Source organism: Neodiprion pinetum, chromosome 7 (assembly GCF_021155775.2).
Source record: "Neodiprion pinetum isolate iyNeoPine1 chromosome 7, iyNeoPine1.2, whole genome shotgun sequence".
Lineage (NCBI taxonomy): Eukaryota > Metazoa > Arthropoda > Insecta > Hymenoptera > Diprionidae > Neodiprion > Neodiprion pinetum.
Window position 1 is genome coordinate 23,545,260 of NC_060238.1, and position 14,819 is coordinate 23,560,078.

Here is a 14,819-nt window from a genome sequence, read left to right on the forward strand (position 1 = left end):
TCGAACTCGTAATTGGTGAAAAAGAATCTGTCAGTCCTGTTTTATACCTTTCTCGTTTTGTGCTAAACACAATGAAAGGATTTTTTAAATCTACCTAATACGCCGGAAGAGATATTTTTTCAACGAAAGAAATATCATTTGATTGAATACAAAGGTAGCCAAAATAATAATTAGGGTTATTAGGTTATACAAGATTTATTTGAAAATCAAGGAAATATTTACTTAGCCATATTTTGTCACTACATTTTGTAAATTCAACGATTTTTTTTTTCCTATTTACACACTTGCTTCCGTGTTACCCAATAATTCGGGATCCACGCCGATTTACTCTAGAATGACGAATCGTGTTTTAATTACCTAACTCGAAATCGAGTAAATCGATCAATTACACGGGTCGGTATATATTTTGTCTTGCCGTCTCTTTCTAAATTCAAAGTACGGTCCTTTTGATCAGAGAACCGTGAATCGATGCATTAATCGATTAATCGAAGCATGCGAACTGCTCAGATGATTCGTTCCGTTGTTTCGACGATCAACGAACGCGTATCTTACAATATTATAATTGTTTTTACGAATTTTTTTTTTTTGGTTAGATCCTATTAATTATCGTGTTTAACTTTTAAACTACGTGTCAAAAATTGACGAGAATCATGCATTGCGAAGAGGTGTTCTGCATACGAAAACCAAGATGAAAAGCACATTCTGCGTTTTTTATATAGGTAGGTTCTCTTGAAAAATATTTCAATTCGTTGCCGTTCACGCCGGTACGTTTTCTTTTTTCAAAATTTTTGAATTTTTAGTCGTCCTGGGAATGGGGCAAATCGACTGCAGGCGGATACACAGATTTTCATCGAACGAAATAGTACGTTTACGAAACCGCTCACAAGCTTGTTTATTCGTTTTTATTACTTTGAAATTTATAGAGGATTGTTACCTTTTCCAGAGTTTCATAAATTCTGACTCTGGTTCCATCGACGCGCACAAAAAACAGGGCGAAAAGGCATCAAGCATCGCCCAGAAGGCTGCCCAGGAAGCAAAAGCGGCTTCCGACGCCCAAAACATCGCCGGCCAACAGGCTGCACATCAGGTGGGTGAAGCTACGGGACAAAAAGGGGTTCGTTGCTCGATTTCAAAAAAGGGCTGCTATCTAACTTCAAAATGAAATCCTTATTAAACTCCAAAAGGGGGTTGTTTTTGAACCTTAGAACAGTGCTCTTACTCAACTTCAAAAAAGGGTTGCTATCTCACTAGAAAAAGGATTTTTTAATAAACTCCAAAAGGGGGTTGTTTTTGAATCTTAAAATGGTTGTGCTTACTAAGCTTTAAAAAATGGTTGCTATCTAACTTCAAAAAGGAGTTGTTATTTAACTGTGAAATCGGGTTGTCATTCAGCTTCAATACGGGGTCCATACTACTCAACTCCTAAATATGAAAAATTTGACATTTCCGTGTATGTTACATAATGTTAAGGTGAAGGCTCAGCTGGCCGAGAAAGCGGTTCAGGCAGCTAAAGCGGCGGAAGCAGCCCTCTCGGGAAAAGAGGCGATAGTGGAGCAGCTCAAGGGGGAGGTGAAGGAGGCAGAGTCGGTGGTGCGAGAGGAAGGCGTCTCATTGCAGCAGACTCAGTCCAACGTCAAGTCGGCGATGGAGGCGGCTCAGCAGTCGCGTATTCAGGTACGAAGTCGTGAAATAGAGAGAAGAAAAATCGTTGAGAGAGTGAGATCCCAAATCTGGAAGGTCGAGAAAATAAAAGGGTCGCAATACATCGAACTTTCAAAGACGTGAAAATTTATTTTCTCCAATTTCAACGTGTGAAAAAGTGAAAATTTTGAAACGTGAAGCATATATACGACACACAAATGAAAGAGAAACGTTTATTGAACAAACGCCACGTAGTTTGTAAATTCAACAGCCAAAATATATAATCGTCCCAATTCTGAGGATTCTATATTCTCGCTGTCTAGACTTTGACGTTTAGGTATTTTGAATTATCCATAATTTCAACTCTCAACGACTCAAAAATTTCATGAACTATATCGTGGATTACTTGAAAGTTCGATATAACGATCGGGCTTCTGTTGTTTAATATTTTTACATTCTCACTACCATCTCACCCTCTCAATCCTCGATCACTGTTCGGTGAAACAGTTCGTACTTTTCTCCAGCTGAAGACGCTCGCATCGGCCGTTCGAACCGCAAATGCCAACCTTGGAAACGCCGAAGCTGCGGCTCAGGGGGCCCGGCAAGCTTACAGCGAGAAGCAGCAGCTTCTCGACGCCGCCAAGCGGCGAGTCGACGAACTATCGAAGCAGCTCCAGGCCGCGAAAATCGACCTTGCCAACACCAAGCAGGCCGCCTTAAAAGCCAGCGCTGCTGCCCACGACGCTAAAGCCAACGCCAACAGGAACAGAAGACGCATCGGGAACTGGAAATCGTGGAGAAGCAGAAGAAGATACGGCTGATTTAAAGATTGACGGAAATGTTGTTACTTTTAGACGCGCTATTAAACTTGTTTAGCATATTTCCTTCCTGGTCGAAATATCGTTTTCTTCATTTTCGAAATTCGTCGTTGCGACGACGCGAAGATTGCAGTTTTTAGATTGGCTTTTGTCACCAGCTGTCAATGTCCGAAAAATTATCGCATATCTGCAAAGAGACTGTGTCGGTGTTCAACGTTTAACGATCAGTTTTTAGAAAAAATACGGCATTACATTTCTCATCAACTTACCGGGAATTATGAAGAGACCGAAACATCGGTTTGATGAGGTTTTCTAACATGAAGATACTGTCGATGGTGTTGATATGGATGCGTGAGTGTTCGTTCCACCGTTTTTCCCGTCCCTCAACCTCACCTGTAACCTAATCGATCTCAATCCTCGGTCTTCTGTATTTTCTTCACAGTCATCTTCGGTCATTCAGACGGGAGAAGATGGAGGAGATTAAAACGTACGGAGGTGAGTAATTTTCGGCTGAATCATTGGAGGTTATGTATGAAAAGATGAACCCCTTGACCGATTCATCTCGTTACCACTCACCTTCAGCAGTTCGGAGTTAACGCTTCAAAGAAGACGAACAAGGCGACGAACATCGCTCAGAAGGCTGCCCAGGAAGCGAAGGCAGCTTCCGACGCTCAGAATATAGCCGGAGCCCAAGCTGCTCATCAAGTCAAGTCTCAGCTCGCCGAAAAAGCCATAGAAGCTGCTAAGGCCGCCGAAGCTGCGTTGGCTGGTAAAGAAGCGGTCGTCGACCAGCTCCAGGAGGAATTCAAGGAGGCTGAAGCCGTCGTCCAGGAGGAAAGCTCGTCCCTGGAACAGACACAGTCGAACGTTAATTCCGCTCTTCGAGCCGCTCAAGAAGTTCAACAGGAGGTAAGGATCGAAATTTTCAAATTAAGGATGCTGCTTGACCGAAAATCGATACTCTGTCGATTTAATCACGAGACAATCACACCTTTAGCGTATGTACATCACCGTTTTATATTCGTAAGTTACGAACATCTCCTTGAAAATAGATAAGAAATGCGGAAGGATAGGAACCAGCTGTTTCCATTGATATTTAAGTTTCTGTTCATAATTCCAGTATTTCAAGTTTTATTTATTTTTTTTTTCTTTTCCCACAGATCTTTCTGAGTTATGAATATACCTGATTTGACAAATATCTATTTAATGCGTGGCTATCTCGTGATGAAACTGATACAAAGTATCGATGTTTGGCCAAGTAATCACAAGCTCTTGTAAAATTTCAATTTGTAACTATCCTAGCTTCTTTCTTATGGAAACATTCAACTTTTGACTGTTTCACCAGTAATTAAAGAACCTTGTCTCAAACTGGGTCCCTGATATACTTAAATGATTTATATAGCAGTGTATGGTATTAGTCGAGTGCAACAACAAAAAAATATATTTTGACGTTTGAACGTGTCGTCATACTTTGTAAGATACGATTAATCAAAGTTCGTCAGAAACGGACTCTTCATCGGAGGTGTCAAACACGAGGAGGTGCTCTGGATGTAAGAAGACAAAAACACTCAAGAGTATACCGGACACCTTAAAAATTATCATTTTAAGTTACACTTTCAACCAAAGACAGGATTTAACAGGTACCTACTGTAACTTGTGTCACAGTTTGACTTCAAGTTTCATATTAAGGTTCCATTCAGAAGCAACAGGAGTCGGGAACTCTTATATTATTAATATACACCCCGTACACTATCGACTAGTATGCATTACAATATTGTAGAAATGAGGCTGAAATCCCATAGGATGTGGAACAAGGTTCTTTTTACAACAATACCTGTGACCTCTGTTATTTGGAGAGTATTTCTTTTCAATAACTTACAATATCTCTCCTCGATTTGAAACTCGTCCATCTTTAATTCCAGTCACCCTTAATCCATTCGATGAAAAATAACCAATTCGTGATAATCTTGTCAATTTTTTTCTTCTTTCTTTTTTTTTTTTTTTTTTTCTTTTGTCTCAGCTAAAAACGTTGCGACAGGCGGTTCAAACGGCGAACGCAAATTTGGGGAACGCCGAGGCGGCAGCTCAGGGTGCGCAGCAGGAATTAAGCGAAAAGCAGCAGCTGGTTGAGGCGGCTAGACACAGGGTCGATGAGCTTGGAAAGCAGCTGCAGTCGGCGAAGGTGGATTTGACGAACACGAAGCAGGCGGCTTACAGAGCCAGCGCAGCAGCTCATTCGGCGAAACTGAATGCGAACAGGAACAAACGAGGACAAGTTGCAATTTTGGAATGAAATGGCTGGGGTTTAAATATTCTCCTCGTCCTTTTCCTTCGTCAGCTTTTTCCTTTTTCTCATTATCCTTCCACGGTCATTTGTATCGGCGGTTGGTTTTTGACAACTGACAAAGTTCTGCTTTACTTACCGTTGGGAACGCGACTTATCCAGACGCCTTTCACTCTTTTGGTACTGCAGAAGATATTTACTACGCAGCTATGTGGCAAAAGAATAGGAATAAAATAATAACCCAAGGTGTAAAATAAATGTGAATGAAAATTTATAACCGTATTGGAGAACTGATATAAAGTCAACTTCCGATTAAATATTTTTACCTGTGTATTGTCTTTATCAATAAACTTGTTCTGGACAAAAATTTTGAAAAAAAGCAAAGTTGGGATCATTTTGATTACTTTGATCGATATTACAGTATTTTTACAACAATTTTTAAACAAGTTTTCATTACGTTTACGTCCTATGAAAAATTCTGCCCGAATTTCACATGATGGAATAATTCATTACACTCGTTTTATGAATCTCACCGTAAGACCGTATGCGGTGCGTGTTACGGTTACAAAAGGTAATTCGTTGCCATTAAACGGCACGCATACTTGCATAAGCTCAGAATAAAAATCGGGGAGAATAACCGGGACAATTTTGTCGAAAGAATTATTGCTACCCAAGTAACTGGCTGACGGTCCTTTCACCTGAATGCTCGTGAGTGAACTTCGATATGCGGACATTGACCACTCGAGCCAAAGGTCAGGGGGGCCAGGGTCTTTTCTCGGAATCGTTTTATCAATGCCGGAAGTAGTTTTTTTTTTTTTTCATTTTGCTTAATATATTCTTTTTGTACTCATTCCGGTGCTCTATGACAATGAGAAGTCAACCGTTTGCGGGCGTTCGTTAAATCCGGTGTATAACGCAACTGCTGTTCGTTTTTCGCAACAATATCGCACGGCCACATCATTGTCTTTGAAACCGGTAATACTGCGGCTCCGGTCGCAGGCTCTGCTTGTTGGCCAATAATCCTGCGGAAAAGGACTGACAGAAAAAGGAAAAAGAGCGGCGAGACACGCAGACTGCAACTCAGACATTCAAAGTTAATGATAATTGCACAAAGCACGATCTGGAAAATGGTGTTGGAGGTAATTCCGCAGAAAAAAACCAAAAAAAAGTGTGTAGTTTTTTATTCAATATCAAAAACTTTGTCGAAATTTCAGGAGTAACAATTCAGCTCTACGGGAGCTTTGAGTTCACCCTTAGATTCGAGATGATCAGTGAAACTTGTATGTTACGAATATTTGAATAACCGTGACGAATGTATGATGTCATTTTCAATTGCGGTCCGTTCACTTGTAACCGAGAGATGTTGACAGGCTGGAACATAACTCATGATTACGAAAATTTCACCCGCGCTCATTACGTATTTGGACAGAGTAACAACACTCGAGGTTACGAGTCAGTGTGTTTAATAATCCATAAACAGATGTGGAAGAATGATTTTGAAAATGAGGTAGGATTTTTTCTCGCGATTAAAATTAAACGATTCGTCGAGACGTCTGGCTGATCAGGTGAAACGAGATCATCGTCGGCCAATTACATCCAATAACGAGAAAGTACCGATCCGATGAAATTGCCTGATTATAGAATACCGTTAAAAATCCAGATGAAGGAATCGATGTCTGATAAAAGTACGCGGAAGTTTAAAGAATAGTGGCATTGCGATTATTACTATTCGTTTGTACTTTCGGCGATCGCTTTGAAAATCGAATTCAACCCTGTGAAACATTTTACTTTTTTTTTTTACCGATGGAACTACGGCTCGAGTTGACCGATAAACCGCGTATCTCGCTCTGTCATGAAAATTCCGCACCACTTTATAAACGAGATTGAGAGAATCGATCACCCAGTTTAATAACGGAAGCTGGCAGAGCGTTACTCATACAGTGAAAGTGCACTTCGTAGGCCAACCGAAGTGCCCACTTCAGCTTCTTCACCGAGAAGCTGTTGCTCCTGGAGAAGGTTCGTGGATGTACGTACGTACACACAATCTAATTCTTACACAGGTTTGCGTTTATGGAGACATTACGGGTACCTGTGTAAGGGGGTCTCGTACCTTCGGATGGCTAGCCGTGGTATATCACGGAGGAAACGACGGTCTTCATACTAGTATCATCCTTTCTTTACCGCGGACAAGAAGCTCGCCAAAAGTTCTCTGTTGAATATCGACTTCCGGCCCGATCAGGGGTTTATTACTTTCCGTTTTCCCGATATCCGTAAAGCCGGAAAGCCTGAGAAGGGTTGAAGGTTTGAAGAAGGATAAAAAAAAGTTAGAGTACAATTAGCAGGAGTAGAATTTTTCACAATTTGTGGACGTACAGTGTTTTTAGCCACGGTAATATTCGACGTGGTGAACGAACCGAGAAGAATCTTAGATCGTGAGTACAACATCAATTTTATCCAGGCAAAAATGTTAGACTATGGAAAAAAAATTCTTCTACGTATATTAAAGAAACAAAGAATGTTAAAGAATCCTTGGTAATCGTGACTGGCAAATAATCTGGAAGAACATGTGTGGCAATTTTTAAGAATCATCTTCTAGTGATGATCAAGAGAAAGTGAGATCAAAATGGTATAGTGATTACGCGAATGATCGTCGGTTCAAAATGACGGGTTCAAATTGCCCGAGGTTCATCCACGCGGAGGATGAAGCGAGAATTAGGTAATTCGAATCGTTGGGTATTGGTTTCTGCGAATTTCGACGTTGATCGAAGTCTGAAGTGTTGACCTTGAGCAGACGTAATAATCGTATAATTGCAACTTTGTCAAGCGGATAATGGACTCGTCTCTCACATCCCGACTAGGCGCGATTTCCCATTAACGTCCATGGTGATTAGCAATTAGCAGGGAAATGTCGAAACTGTTTGGAGTATTTCAATCCTGATTAGAAGCAATTGGTACTTTCCCCTGCATTCGGAGTAGCCTGAGTTTGACGAACGTGCCAAGTGTATAAGAGAACGATGCTCGCCGTTTCGTACGAGACACGTGATTGTTCGTCATTCCCTCTTTAAACTTTAAAAAGTAAACCAGACTAGCTGGTTCCTCTGAATTTCAAGGAATTTGGACAGTCATTGGATCTCACGTTTGCCCCAAGAAACTGGTAAATGAGCAGCGCGTGACTCGAGTGTGGAATACCATCAACCACATTCAGCGAACTTCAAATGTAAAAGTCATCCAACGCTGAATGTCCCTCTTTCATGTCCTCAAACTCTTTCTTCAATACTTTTGTTCAACCGGAACTCTTGCGTCGCTGAGATGGTATCACTGATCAGAATCGAAGTATCGATGTGATTCTTTTCCGACCGTTGACCATGCCGCGGATCCGCTTTCATTGGGATTAGATTGTGGATAGAAAGAAGTTGCGGCGTGGGTGAGAGCTGGCTAGGTTTTGGGTTCATCTGTGGATGTCTGCAGCAGTGAACGGGATCCGAAGCGAGTCGATTAGGCGACGAGGTTAAAAGTAATTCGTTGTAACGACAGACTCGCCTATGAAAAAGGACCGTTTATTTTCTCTCCTTCGCGTTTTTACCACGTAGAGTAGAGTGCTTACCTCGTTTTTTCATTTCGACAGATCCATCCGCGAAAAACGATACCTACCATTCTGATATGCCGATGCAACTAAATTCATGGCGCTTAAATTTGAACTTTCACCTCTCGACTTGCCCAACCGGATTCCATTTCATACTTTTATTATATCCAGTACTTCCGGTGAAAAATAACTGTCTCAATAATCCTCCTGGATTTTCCAGTTTCACCGGCCCTGAAACGGGTCGCATAATTTTTCACGTTTCTGCTACTCTCCAACGAAGTCTTACCACTTTCTCAATTCCGTAATATTTGCCTATTCCATACCGAAGAACACTAACTCAGCAGGCCGCTTATGCTAAGTGCGGAAATATTTAACGTATTCTCGCGTAATTTTCATCTCACGTTCACTTGGTTGTTTATGATCTTGTCTTGCGACCAGGTGCTCCTCCCTTTTGTTTCGCATCCTGCTTTCACTTCTAATGACGGCCGTGCAAATGACTGTACTTCTGAAATCCCTCAAACACGAGCAAAAGTGAGGATTATCGGATGTGTTGGTTCCACCGATATTGTGATCATACTTTTTTTGGACCACTCTACAGCTAGGCCAATTTTATTCCCGGTCACAAGTTAAATTGACCCAAGATATGGCCGTTTGGTTCCTGTCTGAATATTTATACCGGCATTTACTTACCGCATACTTGTATACGTGTCGTGAGGCTGCAGCCACCCGTTGATTACTTCAACGATTTTATCATCTTCGTAATTTTCAGAGAGTTAACGCGGTCTGTGTGACCGTCAACTAAATGAAACGATAGAATGATGGACGTCGCGGTTGCGGCAGAAGGTTTCACGACAGATTCGAGTTGTTGATTTCAAAAATGGCATCCGCAGTTTCCCATCTCCTCGTCATTTTGGTGCTTGGCTTCTTCTTCCAGGTCCACGGAGCCGACAAGGTGAGACGGACAATTTTTTGCTACCAAGTTTTGATATTTTGATTTTTGTTCAACCGTACATAACATTCGCGATTGTAAAAAAATCTTCAAGAATGCGTTTCAGTCCTACTCGTGAGAAAATGATCTTAGCTTCACAAGTTGTACCATAAAATCGCAGCATCGTCACGATTTAAAAAAATGATCAAAGACAGGATAGAATAAATTATTGTCATCGTGATATTCTTCGCGTTTATTAAAGCTTTATTTATATTTTTATAATTAGAAAAACTGTGCAGTTTTTATCAGCGATCTTCGAACGCGTCGAAGAAGCGACTACTGAAAACCGTTACGCAACGACCTAGAGATTTCTTACAATAATATGAACGTGTTACGAGTGACTCTTACATCGATGCAAAATAGTTCACGTTTACCGCACGATCTTACGCTCTGTTAATTACGCCTGGACTGTTAGAAACATGCATAATTCCCTCGACGTTTTAGTCGCGTCATTACACAACGTCTGCGGAAGCTCTCAAGTTACGTTATTCACCGCATGCAGCGATGCTGAAATTTTTTCTGGGGAAATTGTCGTAATGCACGTATAAATGATTGGGGGATAAAATGAATACATATATATTTTTAAAACTATTTGGAAGAATTTTTTACCGGTTGAAAAGTAAAAGATTTTTGCAGAGAATTGGAACTGCACATCGATTTCTTAGCGCTGGTATTTGCTGCTAATCTTGATGCGGTATAAAACTTTTATTACAAACTATGGCCGCTGGCTGTCGTTCGAATCTTGGTTATAATCGCGGTGAACAAAGAGAATGCAGAGGACCTAACGAGTGACGAGTGAAAGTACGCGAAGAGGATTTACAGCTGTAGAATCAGAGTGAACGGTTTTTAATATCTGGGACATAAAACGCACGTTAAACACGCGTCGGATTTAGACACGAGAGAATTTTTATAGTTATTATACGGGAAGAAATTAGCCTCTAAAATTCTGCCAGTACAAACTAATCGATTAATCAGGTTTCGGTTACATTCCGAGTCGAATAATTCATTTTAGTGATTTGAATTTTACAGCAAAAGCGACAAATCTTTAGGGAGCAGGTCCTGCCCTCCAAGGGTGGGAAAATTCCCGAAGAAGCCTTTCGCGCTGATCGATTAGCCCTGAATCGCCTAAACAAAGAAGGAATCACCATCCCTGACGGCGTTATTCTCGAAGCTCGCCACGTTCACAAACACTTTAATCCCTCGGGAGCAATGCCGGAAGTCCTGAAGGTAGAGAAACGGGTCAATCAAGAATTGTAGTCAATGCGGAAATTTTTAACTCAAATGATCGGTGATGGATTCAGAAGAATTCAATAACTACGAAGTATAATAATGTATCACAAAAAAAAATTCAGAGTTTTTGGTAGAAGAGTCAATATCTTTTACAGATATTTTCAAAAATAAAGTTATAAATTTCGTTTAGATTTTATAAGCTTCAAATGCTCAAAGAAAACAAATGTTCTTACGACGATATATTTGATCTGAACATGTACCGAGCACAGAGTTTTGGAAAAAATATTTAAAAAGGAACTACCCACTAGATAAGAAGAATAAGTTGCAATAAATGAGAAAGTGGAAGAGACTTTTGTATAGCGACCAGAATTTCAATGATCAAAAGTCATCCCACCGCTGTCACCAATTGTGGAATTTTTGGTTGCATAAAAATCCTTGGAATATATTCCGTAAAGCTGATAAAACGATCAATGCTCTGAAAAATCACATCTCCAAGTCCGAAGGCACACGGTTTTTTCAATTTCCAAATTTTCCTGACTCGCAAATTTCACCGTTCACAATGCAAACTTGTATTCCAAGGTCTACCTCACCCCGGATGGGCGATACGTGCCTCCGGAGGGTCGCAATCACTACGAGCATCCGAAGACAGTCGACACGACGTACTTGGTTCGACGTCCGGCCGAAAGCCAGACGGCAGCGAAATTTGGCAGCGGTTACCGAGGATCGTCGAATGCACATTCGAGTTACTCGGGTCGACCCGGTTGTACCAGACCCAACGGACCACGAGCTTTCAAGCCCATTCATGCACCCCTCGTCATCCCGCTGAGGGACGAGTTCGAGCATAACACGTACTTTCCAAACCGTCAAATCTGGGGCCCGGAATATAGCTGGGAAGTGATTTACGACCCGTTTGACGAGTACTTCGTCAACGATATTCCCTTCTTCGATTCTCATCAGGTACGGAATCTTTTCTTTAACCTTTTTTTTAAGATCCATAGGTCTTGCAGGAATCACGACTTCTGATAATGAGATTTTTTTGTCAAGACGGTTTTGTTTCAAATCCTCCCAGGGTTGTTTGATTTATTTGTTATTTATTCATTTGTTTCTTTTTTTTTTTTTTTGTTTCGCAACGTTGGAATCTAGAGACTGAAATGAGTAACCGAACGATACAAATTTTTGAAATATCTTTCCCTGTTTCTGGCATTTTTCTATGCAGCTTCGAACGTAATAGTGGAAGATGATAATTTCACCGTGGCTCGTAGCTCTGATGTAATTACGCACAGCGGTAGCATCAAGGCGATGCATCTTAACAGTGATGAAAGTGCACAGCAAATTTCAATTCAACTTACAGACGCTGTTCGCACCTTTAAGCTCGGATTACGCGACCCGATTTATCGCAGAGAAATCTCAAATTTTTTAAGCTCCGATTTTTACAACAGTTGATAAAAAACAAAGGGGGGGGGGGGGGGGGGGGTGGCAAAAATAGTAAATTGAAACAGTTTCTTCAGTGTGTTATGAATTCAAAAATTAAATACGAAATCTGAATTCTAAGTTTTGTACACAAAACTTTGGGATAAGAAATACAAGGCTTGTAAAAAGGCCTTAAATTCCAGAGAATCTAATCCACCAAACACTTAAACTCTCACGTTTCTCAGATACGTTGCAAGTAATTGATACGTGATGTTGAAGTCAGAAGGCTATAAAAGTGTATCGCGTGACTGACACAATGAATAACGTCGGTTTCTTCATCTTGAGCTGCTAGGATTTATAAGAAAAGTGAATTCCTTTTCTTGCCCATCTATTTGAGCAACAATTTCTCATCTTATAAAATATTAGCTATCAAAGGTTAGATATAAAAAATAGACGAGAAACGATGTAACCACATTTCTAATATTTATCAAATAAAATCCGTGATATCTGATCGACCCTGATTTATACAACCGATTAAACTCAGTTTAAATAAATTTTCGTATTAACGAGCTGCATATCCTGATCTTACATGTTCATGCTTTGTAACACGTGTGTTGCGCTTTCCGTAATCGTGTTATTACTATTATGATTATTATTATTATCATTATTATTATTGTTATTCAACCGATGCACATATTCGAGGCATTCATGCGCTGCAGCGTACCGTGAATTGCACATCTGCACGTCTTGTGTTTGGAAGTTTATCTTCATTCCCACGAGCTCGTTGCGTAATTTGAAGATCTTACTAGATCGATACCTCTACGTCACACTTGCATCCTAGAACTGCCTCATCGTACTGTTCGAAACAATTTCTCGATCGCACTGCGCTCGTTTATTCGTGGAATAAATTATCACTTGTGTGTGTGAATCTGTCAAGTGTGTGTGAAAATGTGTGTTCCTTTCGTAGAGATTGCGGTAAAAATAGACAAACTTAAGTTTTTACTGTTTATTAACAAAAAACTGAAACCCTGTCTACATTATTTGATTTTTAGATGAATAGTTTTATCGACAAAAGTTTAATCGCCGAATTAGTGAAAATCGTATGTTTTTTTGTTTTGTTTTCATGCACGAGTTGAAAACCGGTCAACTTCTTAGATCGACAGAGAAATTTTGATCATTCTAATTCATGCAGATTATTACGAATTACGAGGGATTTTTGAACGATTATCACGATCGATCCTTTCGTCGTTCGTCCGGAATTAGGACGGTTAAAAGAGCAGCTTCTACTTCCGGTTCTAAACCCGTTTCGCATTATCCGGAAACGGAATCGTCCGGATACACAGGCCTGGTGAGAATACCGAAGACGAAATTTAAATGCGGAGAAAAACGGGGAATGTTTCCCGACCCTGACACAAAGTGTCAAGTGAGTATTTTTGCTTCTTCCATTGCGTTGGCGAGTGATTTTTTACCTGCTTCGATAGATTTTCATCTACATATTTGTTTCCCTTTAAAAATTCATAGGAATTTATTTTTTATTTACACACGTGACTTGCAATTTCGCAGGTATTTCATTTGTGTCGCGAGAATGGGATCAGCTCATTTCTCTGCGCAGCCGGAACAGCATTCAGCGAGACTAAACAGAGGTGCGAATGGTGGGATACCGTGACTTGCGGTTCCGGAACGACTGATACACGACGAAGCTGAAACTCTGAACAAACAAACTTGGAATTATTTTTTGTACTAATGAAACTATTGAAAAATTGCCCCGTCTCTACAGAAGCGTAGAATTTTTTTTATTTACTTTTTAAAAAAATTTTTCTACCATTGACTTGAGATTTTTACTGTAAATAAATAGGGTCTAAGTATATATAACCTGAAGCCATACATTCATAATTATGTAATTTTAATTCGATATCTTTGTAATATGAATATTTTTGTACACCTCGCAGGTTTTCTAATAAAAATTATTTGCCTATGTGAAAGAGTTATCAATTGATATATTGTATTTGTGATAAAATAGTAAGACTTTCAAAATCAATCGTGCGAAAACATTTCAAATTTATGTAAACGAATATACATTTGGTATCAATTAAGTAGGACAAATCTATGACAAGTTCTTAAATTTTTTTTAATCTCTGCTCTGGCTCGAAAAATTCAGAAACCTTCCCTTTTTTTCGCCCGATGTGGATAATTTATTGCAAGGGAGACAGAAGTGAAAAATAATTCTTCACTGTAAAACATCACGAAATGATCGATAACTTTACCTCGAAGAAAGTTAATGGAAAAAAAAAAAAGAAAACGACGTTGATAATACTACAACGTAATTCGGCATGAAAATGAAACTAAAATTTCATGTTCCAAATTTTGCGGCGTAATAAACTCGGGTGATTTTCTGTACGTAAGTATAGTGAGAAATTTATATCACCCAGCAAAATAACAGCGATCTGTAAATTCGACAGTGAGTAACATACCGACGGAAAAATGGAGACGATTTTCATTCAAAGTAACTCGAGTGATTCAAGTTACAACTAAGATCATGTAATTGTAACATGCAAGTGTGTGACTGTCGATACGTTACCGACGGAGAAGAAATCGTTCGATTGTGAACGTCGAACGATATTCATTCCTGCCGTGTCTTCGGTCAGTAGTAAAAGCCATTTACTGTGCGGCGCTGCGACTAATTTGGCGATCAGTGGTAACAGCCGATGCCAAACATAGATTGAATTAATCTTCTAACAGTGCTCTCATAAATCACTACAAAATTTTTCAACGGTGTTCGGAGATGAATACAATCATCATCGAATTTTCATTGATTTGATTATATTCTTCAGATTTTCTCCAGTACTGAAAAGAACGATTGCTTCT

General features: G+C 39.9%; 2 protein-coding genes and 1 long non-coding RNA gene across 3 annotated transcripts; 2 read left to right on the plus strand and 1 right to left on the minus strand.

Moving 5' to 3' along the window:
- Positions 1-245: 245 nt before the first annotated feature.
- Positions 246-4,505, minus strand: LOC124223175 (uncharacterized). The gene is made up of 6 exons (XR_011177644.1): positions 4,339-4,505; positions 3,036-3,305; positions 2,729-2,905; positions 2,115-2,646; positions 1,460-1,730; positions 246-1,097 (listed from the first exon to the last, which is right to left on the minus strand). It is a non-coding gene; the product is annotated as an uncharacterized lncRNA (long non-coding RNA).
- On the plus strand, positions 2,471-5,099 carry LOC124223176 (uncharacterized protein CG45076). The gene is made up of 4 exons (XM_046634924.1): positions 2,471-2,810; positions 2,902-2,954; positions 3,042-3,368; positions 4,480-5,099. The coding sequence occupies exons 1-4, from the start codon at positions 2,762-2,764 to the stop codon at positions 4,750-4,752; spliced, it is 702 nt and encodes a 233-aa protein (XP_046490880.1). The 5' UTR covers positions 2,471-2,761; the 3' UTR covers positions 4,753-5,099.
- Positions 5,100-6,915: 1,816 nt separating this feature from the next.
- LOC124222712 (uncharacterized) lies at positions 6,916-13,897 on the plus strand. Its single transcript, XM_046633953.2, has 6 exons — positions 6,916-7,175; positions 9,096-9,278; positions 10,344-10,541; positions 11,124-11,501; positions 13,147-13,377; positions 13,518-13,897. The coding sequence occupies exons 2-6, from the start codon at positions 9,204-9,206 to the stop codon at positions 13,656-13,658; spliced, it is 1,023 nt and encodes a 340-aa protein (XP_046489909.1). The 5' UTR covers positions 6,916-7,175; positions 9,096-9,203; the 3' UTR covers positions 13,659-13,897.
- Positions 13,898-14,819: the final 922 nt, after the last annotated feature.